The sequence below is a fragment of the Mus caroli genome, chromosome 16, assembly GCF_900094665.2.
Source record: "Mus caroli chromosome 16, CAROLI_EIJ_v1.1, whole genome shotgun sequence".
Classification (NCBI taxonomy): Eukaryota; Metazoa; Chordata; class Mammalia; order Rodentia; family Muridae; genus Mus; species Mus caroli.
This window is the reverse complement of record NC_034585.1, coordinates 15934140-15958665: the sequence shown is the minus strand read 5'-3', so window position 1 is coordinate 15958665 and position 24526 is coordinate 15934140. Positions and strand designations below refer to the sequence as shown.

At 38.4% G+C, this 24526-nt stretch overlaps 2 protein-coding genes across 2 annotated transcripts in view; both read right to left on the bottom strand.

Moving 5' to 3' along the window:
- Positions 1-24526, bottom strand: part of LOC110311252 (protein HIRA) — an 844395-nt gene that overhangs the window by 245876 nt on the left and 573993 nt on the right. The gene's annotated exons all lie outside the window — the stretch shown is intronic.
- LOC110311259 (olfactory receptor 2L13-like) lies at positions 12316-13343 on the bottom strand. Its single transcript, XM_021184521.1, has one exon. It carries the CDS (start codon positions 13300-13302, stop codon positions 12364-12366), a length of 939 nt encoding a protein of 312 aa, XP_021040180.1. The 5' UTR covers positions 13303-13343; the 3' UTR covers positions 12316-12363.

The window sequence follows — 24526 nt, the reverse complement described above, 5'->3', positions numbered from 1 at the left end:
TGCTATATTATGTTGTTATATTTTTGTGCCTTCATGCCTCCACACAACCACTGTAATTGATGACCAGCTTCTAGCACAGCTGGCACCAATACCTTTCAATATCCTGGAATAACTCTATGCTGTGTAGTCCAATTACTTAACAATTCTTTATCAAATAGAGAATGCAAACTATACAATATAATATCCTCATTAAAATTCTTTAGATCTAGTATTTTTATAGGATGCCATGTCAGTTAATGTATCATTAGTAGGCATATGATACAAAAAAGAGAGGGAAGGCTAAAGATGCATGTGTAGCTCCAAGCAAATCCTCTGATGCTGCACTTGCCTGAACACTAACCCATTGTTCTTGTACTATCTCCTGCTCTTTCTGGATCCTTGTCTCAATGAGGTGCTTTATGAACCTGTAGTGGAGTTCATGAAGCAGGGCAGGAAGGTGGTTTGCCTTCCAGATAAGTTTGCTTCCATCCTTCATCATGCTGTAAATCCCAGGTTTCAGACACCAAGAATGATGCCTGCTGTTCTTACCGCACTGGCTCTTTTTGCTTTCCAAGCACTTCAGCCTCTATAAGAAAACTAAGTACACAGACAATTCTGTAATCTTCTCTAACACAAGAGAATTATCAGCTTTTCCCCAATCATTTTCAAAATAGTGTATATGAAAACTATGAAGCAAACCCAGAAAACCTCCTCCAAGAGCAAGACAGGAGACTACCTGGCTGCAGCAGCTGCTTCTTTGCCAACCTCCTTAAGCAACATTTCTATAATGACAGGTTCTGATACTAAGATCTAGTTCCCTAATTGTTCTTGATTTGTCAATAAAGAAGTCTCAGAGCCAATTATTGGGTGGAAGGTACAGGTGGGACTTTTGGGTCCCAGGATGAAAAGGAGGGAGGAAGAGAAGGGGATTTTTCTTTTTTATTATTATTAAACTAATAAAATTTATTTTAAAATATACAATTCAGAATTGACATTTTAAGTCATTAAAATAATTTATAATAGTTAAATGCCTCTTTAAAATACATGTCTTCTGAAGCTAAAAGTAAAATGTACTCAACCACTTTTTTTCCTAATTTTTTATTAGATATTTTCTTCATTTACATTTCAAATGCTATCTCAAAAGGCCCCTATTACCAACCCCCCCCCACCCTGCTCCCCTACCCACCCACTCCCACTTCTTGACCCTGGCATTCCCCTATACTGGGGCATATAAAGTTTGTAAGACCAAGTTTGCCTCATCTCTTCCCAATGATGACCGACTAGATATGCAGCTAGAGACATGAGCTCTGGGGGTACTGGTTAGTTCATATTGTTGTTCCACCTATAGGGTTGCAGACCCTGGAGCGGAGATGAAAGGATGGACCATCCAGAGACTGCCCCACCCAGGGATCCATCCCATAATCAGCCACCAAATGCAGACACTATTGCATATGCCAGCAACATTTTGCTGACATGACCCTGATATAGCTGTCTCCTGTGAGGCTATGCCAGTACAGGAGGTATTGGTTCCCAGGAACAAATACAGAAGTGGATGCTCATTGTCATCTATTGGATGGAACACAGGGCCCCCAGAAGCTAGAGCAAGTACCTAAGGAGCTGAAGGGGTCTGCATCCCTATAGGTGGATCAATCACTTTTTAAAATCTATTTGGAACATTAAACATGATAGAAGTAGAAAAAAATCTCTTATGAAGTCCTCTATGAAAGCAAATTGTGACAAGTTTCTGATTAGTAGAAACCATTCCATCTCCAAGGAAGAATATGCAGCATAACGGTGGTTTCATAGAATGAACTGTGTAGTGTGTCTTCTGTTTCTATTTGGTGGAGTAGTTTGAAGAGTATTGATATTAGGTGTTATTTGAAGTCTGATAGAATCCTGCACTAAACCCATCTGGTCTTTTTTTGTTGGGTGACTTTTAATGACTACTTTTATTTCTTAAGTGTCATGGAAATGTTTAGATGGTTTATCTGATTCTGACTTAACTTAGGTATTTGGTGTCTGTATAAAAAATTGTCCACTTTATACAGATTTTCCATTTTTATAGAGAATAGGCTTTTGTAGTAGGATCTGATGATTTTTTTAAAATTTCCTCAGTTTCTGTTGTTATATCTCCCTTTTCATTTTGGATATTGTCTTTGTGCCCCCTGGTTAGTCTGCCTAAGGGTTTATTTATCTTATTGATTTTCTCAAAGAACCAGCTCCTGGTTTGGTTGATTCTCTGTATAGTTCTTTTTGGTTTTACTTGGTTGATTTTAGCCCAGAGTTTATTTCCTGGCATCTACTCCTTTTCGGTGTATCTGCTTCTTTGTGTTCTAGAGCTTTCAGGTGTGCAGTTAAGATACTAATGTATGCTCTCTCAAGTTTCTTTTCAGGGGCACTCAGAGCTATGAGTTTTCCTCTTATGACTGCTTTCCTTGTGTCCTATAAGTTTGGGTATGTTGTGACTTCATGCTCATTATATTCTAAAGTTTTTAATTTCTTTATTTCTTCCTTGACCAAGTTATTGAGTAAGGCAATGTTCAGCTTCCATGTGTATGTGGGCTTTCGGTTATTTTAGTTGCTATTGAGGGCCAGCCTTAGTTTGTGGTGATCTGATAGGATCCATGGGACTATTTCAATCTTCTTGAATCTGTTGAGGCCTGTTTTATGACCAATTATGTGTCAGTTTTGAAGAAGGTACCATGAGGTGCTGAGAAGAAGGTATATTCTTTTGTTTTAGGATAAAATGTTCTATAGATATCTGTTAAATCCATTTGGTCCATACCTTCTGTTAGTTTCAATGTGTCTCTGTTCAGTTTGTGTTTCCATGATCTGTCCATTGATGAGCGTGGTGTGTTGAAGTCTCCCACTATTATTGTGTGAAGTGTGATATGTGTTTTGACCATTAATAAAGTTTCTTTTATGTAGTTGGCCTTGCATTTGGAGCATAGATGTTCAGAATTGAAAGTTCATCTTGGTAGATTTTTTTCTTTGATGAGTATGAAGTGTCATTCCTTATCCTTTTTGATAAATTTTGGTTGAAAGCTGATTTTATTCGCTAATAGTATTACTACTCCAGCTTGTTTATTGGGACCATTTGCTTGGAGAGTTGTTTTCCAGCTCTCTAGTCTGAGGTAGCATCTGTCTTTGACTCTGAGGTTTGTTTTTTATATGCAGAAAATTGCTGGGTCCTGTTTATGCATCTATCCTTTTATTCTGTCTTTTTATTGGGCAATTGAATCCATTGATGTTAAGAAATATTAAAGAATAGTCATTGTTGATTCCTGTTATTTTTTTATGATATTTTTATGTTTGTGTTTGTTGAAAGAAGATTACTTTCTTGCTTTTTCTAGGGTGTAGTTTACCTCCTTGCCTTGGCATTTTCCATTTATTATCATTTGTAGGGCTGGACTTGTGAAAATATATTGTGTAAATTTGATTTTGTCATGGAATATCTTGGTTTCTCCGTCTATAGTAATTGAGAGTTTTGCTGGGTATAGTAGCCTGGGTCAGTATTTTTGTTCTCTTAGAGTCTGTATGTGATTTGCCCAGGATCTCCTATCTTTCATAGTCTCTGTTGAGAAGTCTGGTGTGATTCTAATAGGTCTGCTTTTATATGTTACTTGGTCTTTATCCCTTACTGCTTTTAATATTCCTTCTTTATTTTGTGCATTTGGTGTTTTGACTGTTATGTGATGGGAGGACCTTCTTTTCTGGTCCAGTATATCTGGAGTTCTGTAGGCTTCTTGTATATGAATGGACATCTCTTTTCTTAGGTTAAAGTTTTCTTCTATAATTTTGTTGAAGATATTTACTGGCCCTTTAAGTTGGGAATCTTCACTCTCTTCTATACCTATTATCCTTAGGTTTGGTATTTTCATTGTTCTATATTTCCTGGATGTTTTGGGTTAGGAACTTTTTGCTTTTTGCATTTTCTTTGACTGAATTGAGTAAGAAGCAGTGGATCAATCCAGAAGAAATTGTGAATTCATGCTGAATTGGCATGCGTTTGCAAAAGTGGCAAGAAGCACCTGGAATACCATGAAAGTTCTTTGGTAAGATACTCTCTAAGAAGTCATGACAAGCAAAGATCAGTGAAGACCAACAAAGCACTGCAAGGTGAACCAATGTTAGAGTGTCATCAGTGAGAACCAGTAAGTTTTGCAAGGTGAAACAATTCAAGAACAGGCTCTCACTGTCTGTGGGGTTATATAAGTGTCTGTTCCAGGAAACAATAACAACAACAACAACCAAACAAACAAAACAAAACAAAACCAATCACATAACATATCACAAGATAGCTTTCAAAAAAAAAACAAAAAGCAAAAAATAAATAAATAAATAAATAAATAAATTAAAACCTCAAAACCACCATGTGTATGTTCTTAGCAAAACATCCTCTCATGTGTCTGCTTCATGAAACATCCTCTCATAAGACAGCTTCCAGAAAAAAATGAAACAATTGAGTCTCCAAAGAAATCAGAAATTTTTGGTTCACTTACATTTAATTTCTTTGGGTCTGTGCATTATGACATGTGTATTCTATATTTTAATGCTAACATCTGTTTATAAGTGGGTACATGCTAAGTGTGTCTTTCTGGGTTTCAATTACCTCCTCAAGATGGTATTTTCTAGTTCCATCCATTTGCCTGAAAATTTTATGATGTCATTGTTTTTAATAGCTGAATTGTACATATACCTTGTTTTTTATATCCATTCTTCCTTTGAGGGACTTCTAAGTTGTTTCCAGTTTCTGGCTGTTATGAATAAAACTACTATGTAGATAGATGAGTAAGTATTCTTTTATTTTTGAATTGTGCTTTTACCATCATCATCATCATCATCATTATTATTATTATTATTATTATCCAGTCATTATTCCCATCCTGATCTGCCCTCCAACTATTCCTCATCCCATTCCTCCTCCCTCATCTCCAAAAGGATGTCCCTACCACCCTGACCACCACCCTACCAGACCTCCACACTCTTTGGGCCCAACAAGCAGCTGAAGGAGTCAGAGGCAGATACTTACACCCAAACAATGAACAGAAGCTGGGTATCTCTGTGGTTGAATTAGGGAAAGGTTGAAATAAGCTGAGGAGGAGGGAGACCCCATAGGAAGAACAGTATTCTCAACTAACTTGGACCCACGAGATCTCTGACACTGCACCACCAACCAGGCAGCATACACTAGCTGATATAAGGCTTCTGACACATATACAGCAGAGGACCGCCTGGTCTGTCCCCAGTGAGAGAAGACAAAAGCTGTCCCCAGTGAGAGAAGACGAAAGTATTCTTGTGGTATGGTAGGACATCTTTTCAGTATGTGCCAAGAGTGGTATAGCTCATTTTTGGATAAATCTTTTTTACTGTTGATTGACTAGTTTTACCATAATTATTTATGAAACTCTTTTCTCTGATAGCTAAAAATACAAAAATGATTATAATAAATAAATTTGATTAAGTTTTTATTTAATTAACTTGTTTTGTAAAAATGTACACATTAGCTCTAAGTTCAGTTTCCTTTTAGGAACTCCATAGAAACAAAATATTGTTTGAACCCACAAAGGCTAATTATTTACTCACGTTCCCCTTCTCCTCCATGCCAGCAGCCAACATTATATCTAAACTCCTGGCCTTGCATGGGCCTAAATACTATTGTCAAATCTATTCTGGTGAGTTCTCTAAGCTGTAATCTCTACATGCACTTTCTTTATTCCCTATTTGGTGTCTGGACCACAAACCCTATGTAAAGTTTCACCTGTATCGTTCCAACATTCATTCTTGACCATAGTTGTACATACTGTTCATCCTTTCAGTGTTATACATCCCCCAGACCATAGCCCTCTTGCACCACATCCAATGTCTAATGCTAACCCAAGTCTCAGATTGATACAAGGATCCAACCTGGTTAGTGACCAGAATCTCCCTGCCCATGATCTTCCATCTATTGCCTTGTATATATTGCCCATACACTGATATAGCTTGAGGCAGCCATAAATCATAACCAGGAAGGCTATATTCCCAGCTCTTACCACAGATGAACCAAATATTAAAGGACCAAGATTATACCTTCTCATAAATCCAGTAGTGCTATAGAAACATTCTCCAATGAGAGCAGTACCTGGATGAACTCTTGGACATAGGACATATAGGAAAAATCATAAATTCCATCAAAGAATTCAAGGTGTTTAAAGGACTCACAGAAATTAATTGGAATAGCAAGAAAAGGCTATTCACAATAGCTAGGCAATACAAGGAACCTGAATGTCCTTCAACTGACAAAGTGGTAATGAAAATGTTGGGTACATACGCACTATAGAGTGCTACTTAGTTGCAAAAGCCAAAAACAAAATCACAAACGTTGAAGGTCAATACATTGAATTAGAAAGATCATTTTGTGTGAGATAACCCATACTCAAAAGGCAAACATAGGATATTCTTTCTCATCTGTGGCCCTTAGATCCAAGTCTTCAGAGCTGAGTAGATAGCAGGGAGTATCTTCAAAATCTGGGTAATAGGGGCCATTGCAGGAGTCAGCATAGATAGAGGAATAGCAGAGTAAAAGTGACCTGAAAGGGAAATGAAGAAAAATGGGTATTCTAACCAGGGAGAAGGAGTGCGATCAATATAGAAGGAAAGGATAGTGTAAACTGACAGTAGCATGTCTGAGAAAGTAATGGAGAACCATACTATTGGCTCTCTACCTGGAAGTACCCATGAGACATGTAAGTTGGTATATAACTATACAAAGTTTAGGTGACATTTTTTTGTTTGTTTGTTTTTGTTTTTCGAGACAGGGTTTCTCAGTATAGTCCTGGCTGACCTGGAGCTCACTTTGTAGACCAGGCTGTCCTCGAACTCAGAAATCCTCCTGCCTCTTCCTCCCGAGTGCTGGGATTAAAGGCGTGTACCACCACTCCTGGCTTAGGAGAAATTTTCTTATCTGGGCTGAAAATGCTTCCTCCAAGAGCTAAAGATCATCTAACAAAACAATTCCAACATTAATTATGAAAAGCTTTTGTTAGCAGGATATGCAAATCAAAACAACCTTGAGATTTCACTGTATACCAATCAAAATGTCTAAGATCAAAAAACTCAGGCAACAGCAGATGCTGGGGAGGATTTGGAGAAATGAAAACTCCTCCATTGCTGATGAGATTGCGAGTTGGTACAATCACCTTGGAAATCAATCTGATGGTTCCTCAAAAAATTTTAAATTGTAAATAGCTCTACCTGAAGACCATTACTGAGCATATACCCAAAATATGCTCCAAGATATAATAAGGACATGTGCTCCACTATGTTCAGAGCAGCCTTATTTATAGTAGCCAGAAGCTGGAAACAACCTAGATGTCCCTCAACTAAAATAATCATGGCAGGTAGAGGGAGGAAGAGTCCTGAGTAAGAGAGGGGAGGGTGAGGGAAGAGGGGGTCAGGTTTAGGTATGGGAAGAGAAAAGAGCCTGAGCTATTGAAGTTCTGTGTAGGAAATTCCCCCATTTGCCAATGAGTTCAAGGCTCTTTGCCACTTCTTTTCTATTAGATTCAGTGTCTCTGGTTTTATGTTGAGGTCCTTGGTCTACTTGGACATAAACTTTGTGCTAGGTGACAAATAGGGATCTATTTTTATTTTTGTACATACTGACTATCAGGTAGACCAGCACCATTTGCTGAAGATGTTTTCTTTTTACCATTATATATTTTTGGCTTCTTTGTCAAAGATCACGTGTCTGATAGTGTGTGGTTTCATTTCTGGGTTTTCGTTTATTCCATTGATCAGTGTGTCTGTCTGTGTACCCCAACCATGCAGTTTTTATTACTATTGCTTGGTAGTACAGCTTGAGGTCAGGGATGGTGATTTTCCCTAGAAGTTCTTTTATTGTTGAGAAATATTTTTGCTATCCTAGATTTTGTTTTTGTTTTTTTTTTTCCATATAAAATTGAGAATTACTCTTTCCTTGTCTTTGAAGAATTGTGTTGTGTTTTTTGCTGGGAATTGAGTTGAATCTGTAGATTTCTTTTGATAGAATAGTCATTTTTACTATGTTAATCCTACCAATTTCTGAGCATGGGAGATCTCTCCATTTCTGAGGACTTCTTCAATTTCTTTCTTGAGAGACTTGAAGTTATTGTCACACAGATCTTTCACTTGTTTGGTTAGTGTTACCCCAAGATATTTTATATTATTTGTGGCTATTGTAAAGGGTGTTGTTTCCCTAGTGTCTTTCTCAACCTGTTTATCATTTGTATAAAGTTATGCTACTGATTTATTCGAGTTCATTTTATATCGAGTAACATTGATGAAGTTGTTTATCTGCTGTAGTAGTTCTCTGGTAGAATTGTTGGGGTTGCTTATATATACTATCATATTATCTGCAAGTACTTATACCTTTACCTCTTCTTTGCCAATTTGTACCTTCTTGGTATCTTTTTATTGTCTTTTTGCTCTAAATAGAACTTTTAGTACTATATCGAATAGATATGGGGAGAGTGGGCATCCTTGTTTTGTCCCTGAATTTAGTGACATTGCATCAAGTACCTGTCCATGTAATTAGATATTGGCTGTTGGTTTGCAGTAAATTGTTTTATATGTTTAGGTATGGGCCTTAATTCCTGATTTCTCCAAGATTTTTAACATGATGGGGTGTTGTATTTTGTGAAATGCTTTTTCTGTATCTAAGGAGATGATCATGTGATTTTTTTTTGTTTAAGATGTTTATATAGTGGATTATGTTAATGGATTTTAGTATATTAAACCAAACTTGCATCCCTGGGATGAAGCCTATTTGATCATGGTGAAGGATGGTTTTGATTTTTCCTTGGATTTGATTAGCAAGAATTTTCTTGAGTATTTTTACATTGATATTCATAAGCAAAATTGGTCTGACTTTCTTTTTTTTATTGGATCCTGTGTCACTGTCCTCTGAGAGGTTTTGCTAGCATGTGACCAAAAGACAGACACTCACATCCAACCATTGCACTAAACCTGGAGATGCTAATGGAAGAAGTAGGGGGAAAACTGAAGGAGTTAATAGAGATTGAAACACCGTAGGAAGAACAATAGTATCAACTAACTAGACCCCTCACAGCTCCTAGGGACTAAACTACCATGGCTCCTGTGACATTTGTAGCAGAGGTTTGCCTTATATGAAATCAATGGGAAGGGAGGTGCTTGGTCCTGTGGAGGCAAGAGGGATGTTAGAGGGGTGAGACAGGAGTGGATTGGTCAGTGGGGTAGTACCCTCTTAGAGCCAAAGGAGTGGGGAAATGGGATGGAGGGTTGTGTAGGAGAGACTGGAAAGTGGGACATAAATAAGGTAATAAATTTTAAAAAATAAAAAAAGAAAAGCCTTCTTTTTGTTAATCAGGATTGTTAAAGAGTTCCCAAAACATTATGAACTATTACTGTTGTTCTTGTTTACTTTCTTGCTGTGGCAAGTAAGTCTGTATTGCTGAAGACACCATTCACTTCAGTTGTATGATCCATAGGACTCAACAGGGTATGACTTGAAAGCCTCTTCCATGAATCTTAAATTTTATGCTTCCAGAAGGCATCAACTAAGCTTCCAAGAAAGGGAATTTAGCAATAATTCTCCACATCTATGAAGCCTATAAACCACAACAATGGCCAGAATGACATGATAACATTAAGGATTCATACTTTGGCAGCAATCAACAGCTAGCTAATTGTATTAAAGACTAAATCAAGAAGAAGGAGGAGGAGGAGGAGGCAAAGAGGAAGAGGAAGAAATTAATTATTGGTAGTGGAAAACTAGTAATTAACAAGGATCTGAGAAGTCATGGAGCTTGGAAGAAAACCCTTAACTACCACTTTAATAAACATGGAGAATTCCTTACTAAATTAAAAGTATTTGTCCTCATACAAAATGATAAATGTAGTTCTCACCCTTCATTAAGAAAATTCCTCTTTACAATAGACTAAGACAATTACCAAAAATTCACAATAAACCATTATTCAAAGTTGTGGAGTACAACCTAATGATACACCCATAACAGAATTCTTGTATCTAAGGCTCAGAAACCATTCGTTAAAAGGGTTGGACATAATGTAAGATCCGGAGGAACAGAATTTGCTGTTTAAATGTCTTCTGGAAATGCCAAATCTATTTCTATATAGTTTCAACACAACTGTATAAACATTAAGTGAACAAGATGGCACTGGTTGACATACTAGTTTGGATGAGGAAAAACGTGTGATGTCTCATCCATAGACAAAGAATACAAGCAACTCAGAAATGCTAAGAACAAGAGATTCTTTGCTAGGAAAGAGCACATCAATTTATTATCTAAGAGCAAATGGTTAGGACTGAAATCATGCACATTCAAAAAACATTATGCAGACTTAAGATGTTATATCTGAAAACAAACACATGAATGCATACATGCAAACATACACAAACTATGCTTAATTAAATAAACCCCAGGAATTTGGAAGGTAGCAAAGAGGAATATATGGGAGGGTTTGGAGGGAGAAAGGGAATAGGAAATCATTTAATTATATTATAATCTTGCAAAAATTTAACCAAAAAAAAAAAAACAGAAAAATGATTCCTTTAGCAGAAGATTCGGGCTACTACAAAAGTACACAACTCATCAGAATGAAAAGAAGATTAACTCTGTGGTTCTCAGCCCTGATTGGTAAATTAAAACAATGCCCTCCACCAAAGGCTCATAAATATTCTGTGAATATGGTCATAAGGAGCCAGAAGACCAGCAAAATTATTGTGAAATGGTGTTCACTAGAGAGAAGATGAATGTTAAATCCATGAAATCTAAAATAATATGATTTTTCTAAAGACAATCTCTACAGAGAGCAAGCAATATAACGTAGCAACATGCTGTATAACATTTCATAAATAAAGCTCCTTACTGAGATGAATAATTACAGGAATTAGTGGCTACTGAGAGTGGGATGATCCCTTTCTCCAGTGACAAACTCTTGGATGGGTTTTTAAAACATGATTTGTTAATTTTAAATTCATGCACATATGAGCAGCACTGGGTTGATATTTAAAATTATAGAAGAAAACATGGATATTTGACTGGGCTGGGAAAATCATGATATGGCTGAGTATGGAGACAAGGGATAAAAATATAGTTTGCTCATCCAAGAAATTATCAGAAAACATCTTAAAATATATTAGAAATAAGGATGGATTTTATGTACTCTTGTCAGTGATTTTATATCAGTGTTTTTACAAAAGTACAAAAAACTTTAAGTGCAATAAATTCATATATCATGATCTCCTACAGGGATGGAAGGATGAGATAGCCTATATATGTAAATTGTATGACAGAGGATCATGGTACAAATAAAAGGAACAAATAAGAATTCTCCAAGTCATCCATTCTATGCTACCATATTTTATTCCTTCTCATTTTATCAATATTCAGTACACCATAGATATATTCTAAAAGAGTCACACTTATAAAGCTGTTTTAAGTGACACATTCTTGTACCTACTAATAAGGTATGATATACTATTTCATACATACATATATATGTTATATAATGATGGCATTATGTTAATTAGTCAGATTATCACATGCATTCTCTTTTAAGATATGAGATAGTATGCTTAACCATGATTGTCTGTGGCTTAAAACACCAGGACCTAGTTTAGCTAATACAAATGCAATTGGAACAAATGTTGGGGTATATATCTCTTAAAAACTTTGACTTTATTATCTTTAAATTTATGCACATTAGGATGATTGCCAGATTCTATAACGTGTCTATTGTAAGGACTGTATTAATGTGTGCTTTGATCAACTGTGGATAGTAGTTTTCCATACTTCCAAATCAAAAAGTGTTTAATAACCATTGTCTTCTTTTATGACAACCATTCTACCAGGATGAAGTAGTGATTTCTGAGTTTTTAACTTCTTAGAATATTTCGTGACTTTTATATTTTTCTATATTCAACACAATTTACCATGTGTGTATAGTCTAAACTACATTGGGTTTTAAATATAAAACACACAAAAGGCTTTGAAGAATGAAAAGAATTAAAGTAAAATATATGAACAAAGAATTTCATGTCAATTTTGAAGTATCAATTGATCAATTTTGCCATAAATACTATCATGTTTACAGTTATATCTGTGCACACATAATGTATATATGCCATATATTTATATTGCAGCTATTTATTAATATTTATCATTGATATTATTGACTATAACATGAATTAAACATATGAACATTATGATAGTATATAATAATGAACACATTATTTTTAACTAGTAATGAATCACCTGAAAGTAATGACATGTGTGTGGGGTATATTACCTTTCCAGTGGATAGCATTGCTCTATGACATTCCACAGAGGAACTTAAAGAGGAGTAGAGAATGAATGGTTAAGGTTTTGTTGAAGGAAAAGTACCAAGGACTCTTGTCATGGCCCCCAGGACCTCCTTATTCCTCAGACTATAGATGATGGGGTTGAGCATGGGGGTAAGGATAGTGTAGAAAACAGCCAGAATCTTATCTTCTGTTGGGGAGCGAAGACTCCTAGGTCGAAGATAGGTATAGACAAAAGGTGCATAGTAAAATGTCACAACAGTTAAGTGAGTTGAGCATGTGGTGAAGGCCTTCTTCTTTCCCTCTTTTGAGCGCATGTGGAAGACAGCAAAAAGGACCCGACCATAGGAAGCTGTGATACCAAGGAAAGGAAGTAGGAGAAACAGGCTTGTGCTCACAAACACCATGTACTCATAAACCCAAGTGTCCATACAGGCCAGGGGCAACATGGCTGGAACATCACAGAAGAAATGGTTAATGGACCTAGAATGGCAGTAAGGAATATGAAGGGCATAGACAGTATGTGCTAAAGAGTTGATTGAGCCCAATATCCAGGATCCTATGATCATCTTCAGACACATTATTTTGCTCATGCGAATGGGATAATGAAGGGGATGGCAGATAGCCACAAAACGATCATAAGCCATGGAAGCCAGGAGCAAGCCCTCAGAACATGCCATAGTCAGGAAAAAGAAGGATTGCACTCCACAGCCCAGAAAAGAGATGCTTTTCTGGCCAGAAAGGAAGTTAAATGCCATCTTGGGAACAGTGGTAGAAATGTACATCAGGTCCATGAGAGAGAGCTGACTGAGGAGAAAGTACATGGGGGTGTGGAGCCTTGGATCCACACGAATGAGGTGGATCATTCCTGAGTTGCCACACAAAGCCAGAGAGAAGACAAAGATGATAAGCATCAAAAGTAGCAGGCCTGTTTGGTTTTGTGGAAGCAGTCCTAACAGAGTAAAATCACTTGAGCTCTGATTCCATTTCTCCATTTAAATGTATTTCTTTATATTTCTTGAAAAGAGTGACCTAAAAGCAAATACACTTATCATATGAAATAGAACAGGAGAATAAAGAGGAACTCACTTGTTTTGAAATGTTTACTCTTTATTCTTCTTCCATCACCATCATTCTATTGAACTTATTTTAAAATCTGCACTGAATGTTCCTTCCCATTTACTTCTGGTCATGTTGTCAATTCAAAGTTGTGGCAACATGAGCAAGATGGCTAACACATTTCCTACTAGTAACTCCACACAAACCCATTACTTAAAACAAGTAAGTATAGATTTTCTGTATCCCTTTTACTCTGTCCTTTGGAACACTGGCCTTTTTTGGCCATCCTTCCCCAACTGACATTATATTATATACATCCCAGTGATCAAACACAAGGAATAGCTTGTCCAATTATTCAAATATAGTAATGAATCACCTGGCTTTTCATGAATACAATAAAAATAAAATAAAAGAGACCTTATTACAGAAAATGGGAAGATACTTACAACTATCTAATGAGAAAATACTGATAATGAGAAATGCATAGGCACGAGTAATAATGAGATGACAAGCATCCTGTATCCCCTTACTACTTTTTAAAATAAATACCTGTAACTTGATAGATTAATATAAAATCTAAATAAAAATCATCATCATTATTTTATACTCATGCTTTTAAAGCATTGTTTATTAACTCATTCAACATCATGCAATCTGTAACCAAAATTAAAACAACAAAGTCAGACACATGGACTAATGGTGTGTAATTATTTTTGGTATGAGGAAACCTGAGTTAGACAAAGGGACAGATATGGTTGAAGTGGATCCTTTTGGGGCCACCATAAACAGATGTAATATAAACAGGACTTTGTGACGTATCTTATTCAAAATTGTGAACAAGGAGCAGGGCTTAGGGTACTGATTGGTTGATGAGAACAGGTAGAATTGTGGTTAAGAAGGGCAGGGATGAGCTCATTTATGTAAAAGTTTATGGACTTATATTTTGGGAAAACTGTATACAGGTGTCATGTAAATAGGTCCATACTCAAAGTGATGAGCAAGGAACAGAGTTAGGAGGGAGAGTCAGTGAGGACAAAAACAACAAGACAAGTGCTTGTGAAGGGTAGGTGTGAGGGTCATTGAGTAGGGAGCAAAGAATTTGGATAAGCAAGGAAAATAGGGAGGGTCATATGCTGTTAGGCACACTTCTCATCCTCATCCAGAATATTCTTGTTCAGAATGGGGACCAAGCAGAGAAGACTAGTTAGAGGGAAGAAAAATATCTGATGGCTGATGTGGATTTACATTAAGACCTTGAGTTTCCTCCCTGGACATAGGCTCCAGTCTGATGATTCATTGATGTCCAGTCCCCAGGACAGAGCATACTTACAGCAGGATCTGACCTGTGTGCAACTTGAGAAGAATAAAACATTATCCTTAGAGATGATAGATTATTATTGTTCATACTGACAAAACTGAGAATATCATTTCCAAAATCAGTCTTCTGCATCATGTCCTGTTAATAAAAAGGAACCTTTAGGGGAACTTTCTTTTTCTTCTTTGAACACTGGTTTAGCTGAAGAGAAAGATAAGTTACACCATCCTCTAAGGATGTTTTTTCAATAGCCAGCTTTGGAACCAGAATCTTCCCTAAACTTACATTTCACAGGCTTATAGAAACTTACATTTCTATGAAAGGGATGCAAAAAGGAGCACAGGTGTGCGCTTTCAGATCCCTTCTCAGTTGTCACAAACAGGCTTTCAGGATAATTAGAACAGTAATTATTTTGTTTCTAATGTAAGAAACTGTCATTTTGTCACATTTTACTAGAGCTATTTTCAGGAGGCTAGATACCTGGGATTTGAAGCTTTAGGATTTTAGACAATGAGATCCAATGAGAAAATATTGATAGTGAAAAATGCATAGGCAGGAATAATAATGAGATCTTTCATTTATCCCAGACAATTTCTTTATTGGGTCTGGGCATTATTTAATATATCAGACTCAGAGAAATAACCAGCTTCTTAGTTAAGTTTTAGATTTAAAAATCTTCCAGGGGTTGCAAGGTACATGGTTATGTGCTCCTTGATCATTCCATACGACATGAAACACAAAGTTTTTTTTAAAGCTCTGTCATGAAGAGTCCTATTATGTAGGAGTGCCCCAAATGCAGTATTCAGGATTAATTTTGCAAAGTTACAGATGTGTCCACACGCAACAGGGACATTCAACTAGCTGGAAATCTACAGAGCACAAGACCAAACAAAATATTGATCTCTTCTTAGTCTTAAAACTCCACGGAACACCAGAGACTATGATCCTCTGCATTTAGTATACATTAGGTACTTAAGAAAAAAAATCCATCTTTTTGTTCCATTCAACATAACTTTTGAGAAACCTCAAGATCAGAAAAATTCAGTCTTTCATTTATGACCACGATCTTCAAATCAGCACACTGTAGAGTTAAATATGTTTGCTTTGTTTCTCTTCCATTATAAGCTCACTTTTGTTTTTAAATTGCTTATCAAAATCCATATTCTCTGTGCAGGAGAAAAGAATTCTTCGTAACAAGAAAGCAACAATTCCAGAACACCTCCCCTGTCATCTCACCTTGTCCAAAGGTCTTGTATTTGTAGTTGTGGGAGAAAGTACATTTACAATGAAATCGTTGCTTTCTGACACTTTGTTGTTCTTTAGAATGTTTCAGTATATGTCTCCACTTGCAAAGACTGCCATGTTCAACAGGTTAGCAGTCCTACATCAGTTCAAAACTCTGCTTCTTGTCCAAGAATCTTTTTTGTCTGCCGATGTCCCTGGAAAGAAATTTTGAAGAATAATTTACTAGCCATCTTATTATGATGATGACACCTGAAAGAATTTCGTTTCTCTTCCTGAAATATTTGTATGCTTATTGCTTGTTTATCATACCTCTTGGTTTTTACTAGTTATTTTTGTGAAACTCAAGGAATATTTCATATCTATTTTCAATAGTATAGTGATGAAATATAGAATAGCAAAATGCTGTAATTATATGTGCTACCTTGGATCACCAAACCTTAGATATTCTTCTTTTTCTTCTAATTGATCCCTCATGTATAATTCTATAGAGACAAAGAGCTTCTGTCCTTTCCCTTGGCTTGGCTGGTCTGAGACAACTCAGTTCTGAATTTAGAGAAACAAGTACATGACAATAAACTTTCCTACTATCACAGGATGCCTGAAAACAGAATATGATTGTGTACCATATAATTTCAGAATAGGATTTGAGAGCTATAGGATTATTAGGCAATATATATTAAAGTCCCTCATTTTAAAATTTGGACCTCAAAGGGGTACAAAATAGATATGCTGGACCACTGTTTTAGATTTAAACTCTATGTCACAATTTGATATGTAGGTCTTGTGATGGTGTGGATATTCAGACTCAATCTGGGATGACAGGTTCACCTGTGGTTAAGAAACCAAGTTGGGAAAATTTTATGACAAATCAAAACTTTTGGCCAAATATTTAAATCTACTATAATTAACACCTTAAGAAAAAACTAGAGGATGTATGCCACTTGTTTCTACAGTGTTTATGCAGAAATAGAAGTGGGTTGGATTGAGAACTGTATTATCCTGTGAATCCACATAATATTAAAATAGATGGGTAAACATTTAGCTTGATTTAAGAAATATATGTCCCAGTTTATATCTTATAAAATAGATGAGAAAATATTACTTACTAGCACTGTATTCAATAAATATTACCAACTAATGTAACTGAAATTATGTGTAAACATTTACAATTTGGTTCGATTATCTTCATAGGCAATAAGAAAAGTTACAAATGCATGCAGATGTTTATTATTGTTCCTCACTATGTATGCATGCTCAGTTTTACAAGTAGTAACATTGTTCAATACTATCTGCTGTGGGCTGAATCCAACCCCTGTACTTTACATGAGGCTGATCTTTTCTCACCTCTGCCTTTTTCTGTCTACTGTGATGTTAGAGCTTCCTCCAAACATATGGACACTATTTGTTTATTATAATTGTGATGTGAAAAGTAAAGTATCTGGCTTGGGACTCTTCATCTTTTTCTGTGTATAGAGGTAGAAGTTATGGTGTTGGAGGGATTATGAATAGAGTTTTGAAAGCTGTAATCAACAAGGTTATGCAAGAAAACAAATTACTCAGGCATGGTGTTTTCATGATACAATGGATTTGGAATGAGACAGAGATCTTTTGTAGTGTGTTAGTGACAACTGTGTTTTGGTGTGCTAGGTAAAGTGATTCTGAGATAACTTTATCAGCACAGGGAATCTTTATAGGCCATATCCTTGTTAAGAGATAATACTGATGATCTTGGACCCAGAGGAGGGACAGAAAAGATATTTATTTTAAATAGTGACTAGATTAGTGATAGATTATCTGAGAAGAGCAATATTAATAGTCATGACATTTTGGAATGAACAAATATAAATGAACACATTTTGGAATGTTATAGTTTTGCTCCCTATTTTCACTTCTATGTAAAAGAATTTTCTTTATTAATACTTTATCTTCTTTTTTGTGTGTGTAACTTAGGTTGATAATCCAGTGAAAGTTTTCTTTTTATGTAATTCAGGCTGGTCTTGAATTTAGTGTCTTATTGTTTCTTCCTCCTAATTGTTGAGGTCCTCAGCTTATATCTATACTTTGACAAACATTGACATTATTTATGATGTTCACCAACAATTCAGTGAAGTTGATTTTCTTCTCAGAGGGGCACTTGATGAAAATATCAATGTATTTCCACAAATATCAAGAACAACATAGGTGGTGACACTCTCTCCTAATCTATTGAACACAGTGCTTGAAGTTCTTTAAAGAGGAAAAGAAGTCAAAACATTGATAGTAGAAGATAAAATGATTTTACACATGAGGTCTTACAGACTCCTCTAAAACTCTCATATCCAATTAATATTTTTCTTAAAGTATAGTGAAAGAAAATCAACACATAGACATAAGTATATAATAATGACAAAATCAATGGAAATGAATTCAGGAAAACAATTCTAAGGTAATCACAGGCTTACAGAAAAATATTAAACTTAACCAAGGAAATGAAAGACCTGTAAACTTGATATTTTAAGATAATAAATAAAGAAATGAGGAGATAACAGAAGGAGGAAATACTTCCTATGCTCATGGTTTGCGAGAATTAATCTTGTATTAATGGTTACCACAACCAAATCCTTCTACACATTTAATGCAACATTAATACAAATCTCAAAGCTATTCTTTTTCAGACAAAGCAATTTCACAATTGACATGGCAACACAAAAATACACGGATATTCAAAGAAATATTAACCAAAAAGAATACTTTTAGAAGCATCACACTTCCTCATTCCAAAATATGAAACAGGTTAATATTAACAAAATCAGAAAGATAGTGGCACATAAAGCAGACACAGAGACTAGTGGAATAGAATAGAGAATTTAGACATGAATATACATAACTACAGCTACCTGAGTTTTGACAGAGATGTCAAAAATATACATAAGAGAAAAGATAGCATGTTTGACAAATGTTTCAGGCAATTCTGCATTTTAACATACAGAAAAGGGAAACTAAACTTTTAAAAATGAAATCAAATCAAATCAAATAGTCATCAAGCTGTGCAAGCTGGTATAATCAGTATGGAAATCGGTCAGGCAGTTCCTTAGAAAATTGAACATAGTACTATGTGAGGACCCAGCTCTACCACATCTGGCCATATACCCAGTAGATGTTCCAATGTATAACAAGGACACATGCTCCACTATGCTCATAGCAGTCTTATTTATAAAGGCCAGAAGCTGGAAAGAACTCAGATGTCCCTCAACAGAGGAATGGATATAGAAATTGTGGTAAATTTACACAATGGAGTTCTATGTAGCTATTAAAACAATGACTTCATGAAATTCTTAAGCAAATAGAAGTAGTTAGAAAATATCATACCGAGTGAGGTAACCCAGTCACAAAAGAACACACATGGTATGTACTCACTGATAAGTGGATATTAGCCCAGAAGCTCAGAATACACATGATACAACCCACAGATCATATGAAGCTCAAGAAGAAGGAAGACCAAAGTGTGGATGCTTCATTCCTACTTAGAAAGGGGAACAAAATAATCGTGGGAGGTAGAGGGTGGGAGGGACTTGGGAGGAAGAAAGGAGAGAGGGGAGAATAAGGTGGGCAGGATTGTAGGGTTAGTGAGGTCACTTCTCCCCTCCATCACAGGGCTTGGGCTTGGGCTTGATGGGGCTTGATTATGGGGAGGCATGATGTGGGAGTTTTGACTAAGCTTACTCCATGCCAATGCTGGGAGGGTGTCAGGTTATGGGATGCTGCTCCAGGGATGGGGGAACACAGTCTGAGGTTCCCAGGGACTGCTGGAGCTGGCTCAGGGGTCCCCCGGCCTGCGGGGAAGCTGGGGCCATCGGTTCTCGGGCTCTTGGGTACCCAAGTGTTGCTGGGAGCCACAGAAGAGCTGAGAATGGAGAAGGGGCCCACAGACTAGCCCAGGGCCGAAGAGAAAAGGAGGGTAGCTCCTACTGAATCCCTTGGGGGAGAGTCCTTGACTTGTTAAATGGGTGGCTTGACTTGGTGGAGGCTGTGGCTGGGAGCACTGAGAAGCCTCCTGTGGGAGATTAGATGGCTGTCTCAAGGCCTGCTCTATTGCTCCCCATGGTAAATCCCGATGAAAACAGGCAGTCCATTGTTTTAAGACACTTATTGTTCTGGTGGAAAGTAGATGAATAAACCCGTATACCACTTCTCAGGGTGGGCCTGAGGGTAAATACTTTTTGCAGGTCTGGGAAAGACAGTTTATTGGCCTCCAGGCCTTTAGGTACCTCATTAAAATGGAGATTTGTCTTGAGGCTACATGACCACAGGTCAAGTCCTCTACCTGTGGAGGGTCTTGGGGCACTGCCCTTACATGACTGATGACCACAAATCCATGGAAGTCTGCATCCTCATATCAGAAGCTTAGTGTTCAGGAACCAGGCAAAATGCCTGCGATCCCTCAGGTCATTGGGGTTTCCAACCTTAGCTCAACCAGGAATCAGGCTGCCTTTCATGGTCCTACAGAGGATCAGGCATGGGACGAGACAGGGGAGATGTACAGAGGGTCAGGAAATTGAATAGAGGTGTGTAGCAATGGGGGATGGGGAACTGAGGGTAGCTGCCAGAAAGTCCCAGATGCCAGGAAAACAAGAGGCTCCCAGGACCGAACGGCAGTAACATTAGCTGAAATACCCAACAAAGGGGAGAGAGAACCTGTAGAGATTATATCCAGACCTTAGGCACCGCCCCTAATTGAGAGATGGGACCACCCACCCATCTCCAAAATTTTAACCTATAATTGCTCTTGTCTAAAGGAAATACAGGTACAGAGAGTAGAGCAGAGACTGAAGGAAAGGCCATCCAGAGACTGCCACACCTGGGAATTCATCCCATTTACAGACACTAAACCCAGACATTTGATATTGCCAGGAAGTGTTTGCAGATAGGAAACTGATATAGGTCCCAGAACCTGACTAATACAGATGCGGATGCTCATAGCTTACCATTGGACTGAGCACAAGGACCCCAATGGAGGAGTTAGGGGAAGGATGGAAGAAGCTAAAGGGGTTTGCAACCCCATAGGAAGAACAACTGTATCACCTATCCAGACCTCCCAACCCCCTCAGAGGATCTGCTCCAGGTGTTGATGAAAACCAGAAACGTTTTACTATTTTATTTGTTTACATTTCAATTGTTATCCGACTTCTTGGTTTCCCCTCTGCAAACTCCCTATTCCATCCCTTCTGCCCCCCTGCTTCTAAGAGGGTCCTCCTCTACCTACCCATCCACTCCTGACTCACCACCTTGGTATTCCTCTATGCTGGTGCCATTGATGCCAGATAAGGCCATCCTGTGCTAATATGCAGCTGGAGTCATGGGTCCCTTCATGTGTACTCTTTGGTTGATAGTTAATCCCTGGGAGCTCTGCTCCATTGCTCCCCATGGCAGATCCTGATGAAGAGAGACAGCCCATGCCTTTAAGGCATTTATTGCCATGACAGAGAGTTGTGATGAGTAAAACCTTACCCCACTTTCTCAGGGCAGGCCTGAGGTTAAATACCTTTTGCAGGTAGGAGTGTCTGGGAAGGGTAACATATTGGCTAAGCCCTTCAGACCTTTAGGTATCATTAAAATGGAGATCTGTCTTGAGGCTACGTAACCTGTGGTCATGTTTTCTACCTGTGGAGTGACTTGGGTGCATTGTCCTTACATGACTGATGGCCATAGACCTGTGGAGTGGAGAGCTGTGGCCTCATCTCAGGAGCCTGGTGTCTAGGAGCATGGCAAAATGCCTACCATCCCCTGCAGTATTATCACTTGTGGGTTCACTGGGGATTTAAACCTAGCTCAAGAAGAAACCAAGCTGCCTTTTATGGTACGACAAGTATGTGGCTACTTGGCAGGGGTCAATACACTTCACTCATAGAGAACATGGGGACTTTCCTATTTGGTTCAGCCAGGGACTACTTGGATATCCAGGGGCTGTGCAGAAATGGTGCCACCATCACTGGTGTCTAATGCAGCACCCTACAGAGCTGGCTCTACATCTCACTAGAGGCAGCACTAAGGAGAGTGGGCCATGCACCTCACCAAGGCAGCACAATGAAGCTGACCTGGTGGAGGCAGAGTCCCAGCCTGGGCTTTCTACCTGCCTTAGATCATTTATGTTCCTGGATGAAAGACACACACAGCATTTACATTTTAAAATATGTGTTAGGCAACCCAATAGCTGTGCAACTGACTACCCTCTATGCTGTTAAAATCTACCTTCCTATTATTAACCCAAGTTATTACTTACTATGTTCCATCTGGTCTGCTCTTAGCTCCAATTTGCCAGCCCACAAGGCTACATTTTTATGGTTCAGCTAACCCATGGCAACTCTCCTAAATGTTTTTCTTTGTCCCATGATGGCCTCCTTTCTTTTCTGCCCTCCTGTTGGTCTCCTCTCTCTAAGTCTAGGAAATTCTCAACCCCATTCTGATGGTTTGTATATGCTCAGCCCAGAAAGTGCACTATTAGAAGGTTTGACCCTGTTGAAGTAGGTATGTCACTGTGGGTGTGGGCTTTAAGACCTTTATGCTAGCTTCCTGGAAGCCAGTATCTGCTAGCAGCCTTCAGATGAAGATGTAGAACTCTTAGCTCCTCCTGTACCATGCCTGCATTCATGCTGTCATGTTTCTGCCTTGATGATACTGGACTGAACCTCTGAACCTGTAAACCAGCCCCAATTAAATATTGCCTTTTAAAAATCTTTCCTTGGCATGATGTCTATTCACAGCAGAAAAACACTAACTAAGACACCCACATATCTCTTTTCTCCCCAGCTATTGGCTATTGGCGTTTTTATTCACCAATTAGAATTAACTTGTGGGCAGTCACAGGGGCTCCATGCAGTGTCCAGGTTTTGGGGACCTTTATTTAGCATTATAATAAACAGTAAAAGACAACACCTCAATAGGGGAGGGTAGAGATGTGGGGTTGTCCATGAGCTAGCTCAAAGGAGTGAGTGTAGGATAGCTCAACACCCCCCATTCATCTACCATGTGATGATCCCCCTTTTTCCACTGCCAGTTGCTCACAGGGTCAGGAGACCTGGTAATCTATCCCTTTTCCTTTTTGGCTGCAGTATTTGGGAGAGTATGCTCTGCACCTAGCATAGCAAAGCTGGCCCTGGTGGTAGTGGTGGTTCAGGTAAACCTAGTCCAGAGGGTGAGAACAAGAGAGAGGTAGCCCTGGAACACCTGTGACATGAGGTGTTGTGGGTTTGGGATGTGCCCTCCTTGCCTTGCCTCCTACCTCTGAAAGTGGATGAGCTGGTTCTGTCCCTCTCTGGCTCCATCACTTGGGAGAGTGGGTGCTGTATTCCTCTCGGGCAGCAGAATAGAGCTGGTACTGAAAGAGGGGGCACACACAGAGCACAAAGAGTTGGCTACAACACTATTCTGCCATGAGATGGCCTGGGTGTGGAAATCATGCCATTCTTTCCTTTCTGCCCATCATCCATGGTAGTCAGGAGAGCTGGTTCTGCCCCTTCACTTAATGTACCACTCAGGAGAGGGGCACCTTTCCTAGGTAACACAGTGGAGCTGGCACTGGTGGGGAAGGCATGTGTAGTGGTTTGGCCTCCATAAACTCACATTTGAACACTTGGTTCACAGGGAGTGACACTATTGGGAGTCATGTCCTTGGAAAAGGTATGATCTTGTTGGAAGAAATGTGTTACTGTGAGTTTGGGCTTTGAGGTCTTATGCATAAGCTCCACCAAGGGTGGAAAAGTTAGTCTTTTCTTAGCTGTATTGAGATCAAAATGTAGAACTCACAGCTTCTCCAGAACCAAGTCTGCCTGGATAATGCTATGCTTCCTGCCTTGATGATAATGGACGAAACCTCTGAAACTGTAAGCCAGTTCCAATTAAATATTTGTATTTATAAGAGTTGCTTGGGTCATGGTGTCTCTTCATAGCAGTAAAATTCTAAAAAAAACCATCATGGGTGAGCAAGCCCCCAGAGTCTGAGCATGAGAGAGGTGGAGCAGCCCCTTTCAAGCTGCAGCACCTGAAAGAGAGGGCCCTGCACCTTGACTGGGCAGTCCAGTGGCTCTGGAGGTATGGGTACAGGCATACATGTCCCAAAGGCATGAGTGCAGGAGAGCTGAACCTGCTTCCTGCAGATGGAGGCATTGGGTAGCCTATCCAGAACCATGCTGGATAGCTTGCCCTGGTTGTATGAATAAGATGGAGACTACAGGCTGACCAACTCAGCTACCATCCAGGCCCAGATACAGGGCTCTGAGTTGACTTACTTGAAAATCTATATCATCTGAGAATGCCTGGGACTTGTGAAAAGGTCAGTCCTGATGATCCAAAGCTGCAGGATCTCCATGACACAAGGAAATGATAGGAAAACTGGGAGGAGGCCTGGTGAAGATCTAATATTGATAGTGTCACAGAAGCCAGAGATCTTGTACCATACCAATGGCACATTGCAATGAATATTTTCCAGGTGAAGATGTGTGGACAGAGGGATATACTATGTGACCCATTGTGACATACTATAGTTTCCACAATGACATGTTTGTTTTCCATTCTCTCTCTCTCTCTCTCTCTCTCTCTCTCTCTCTCTCTCTCTCTCTCTCTCT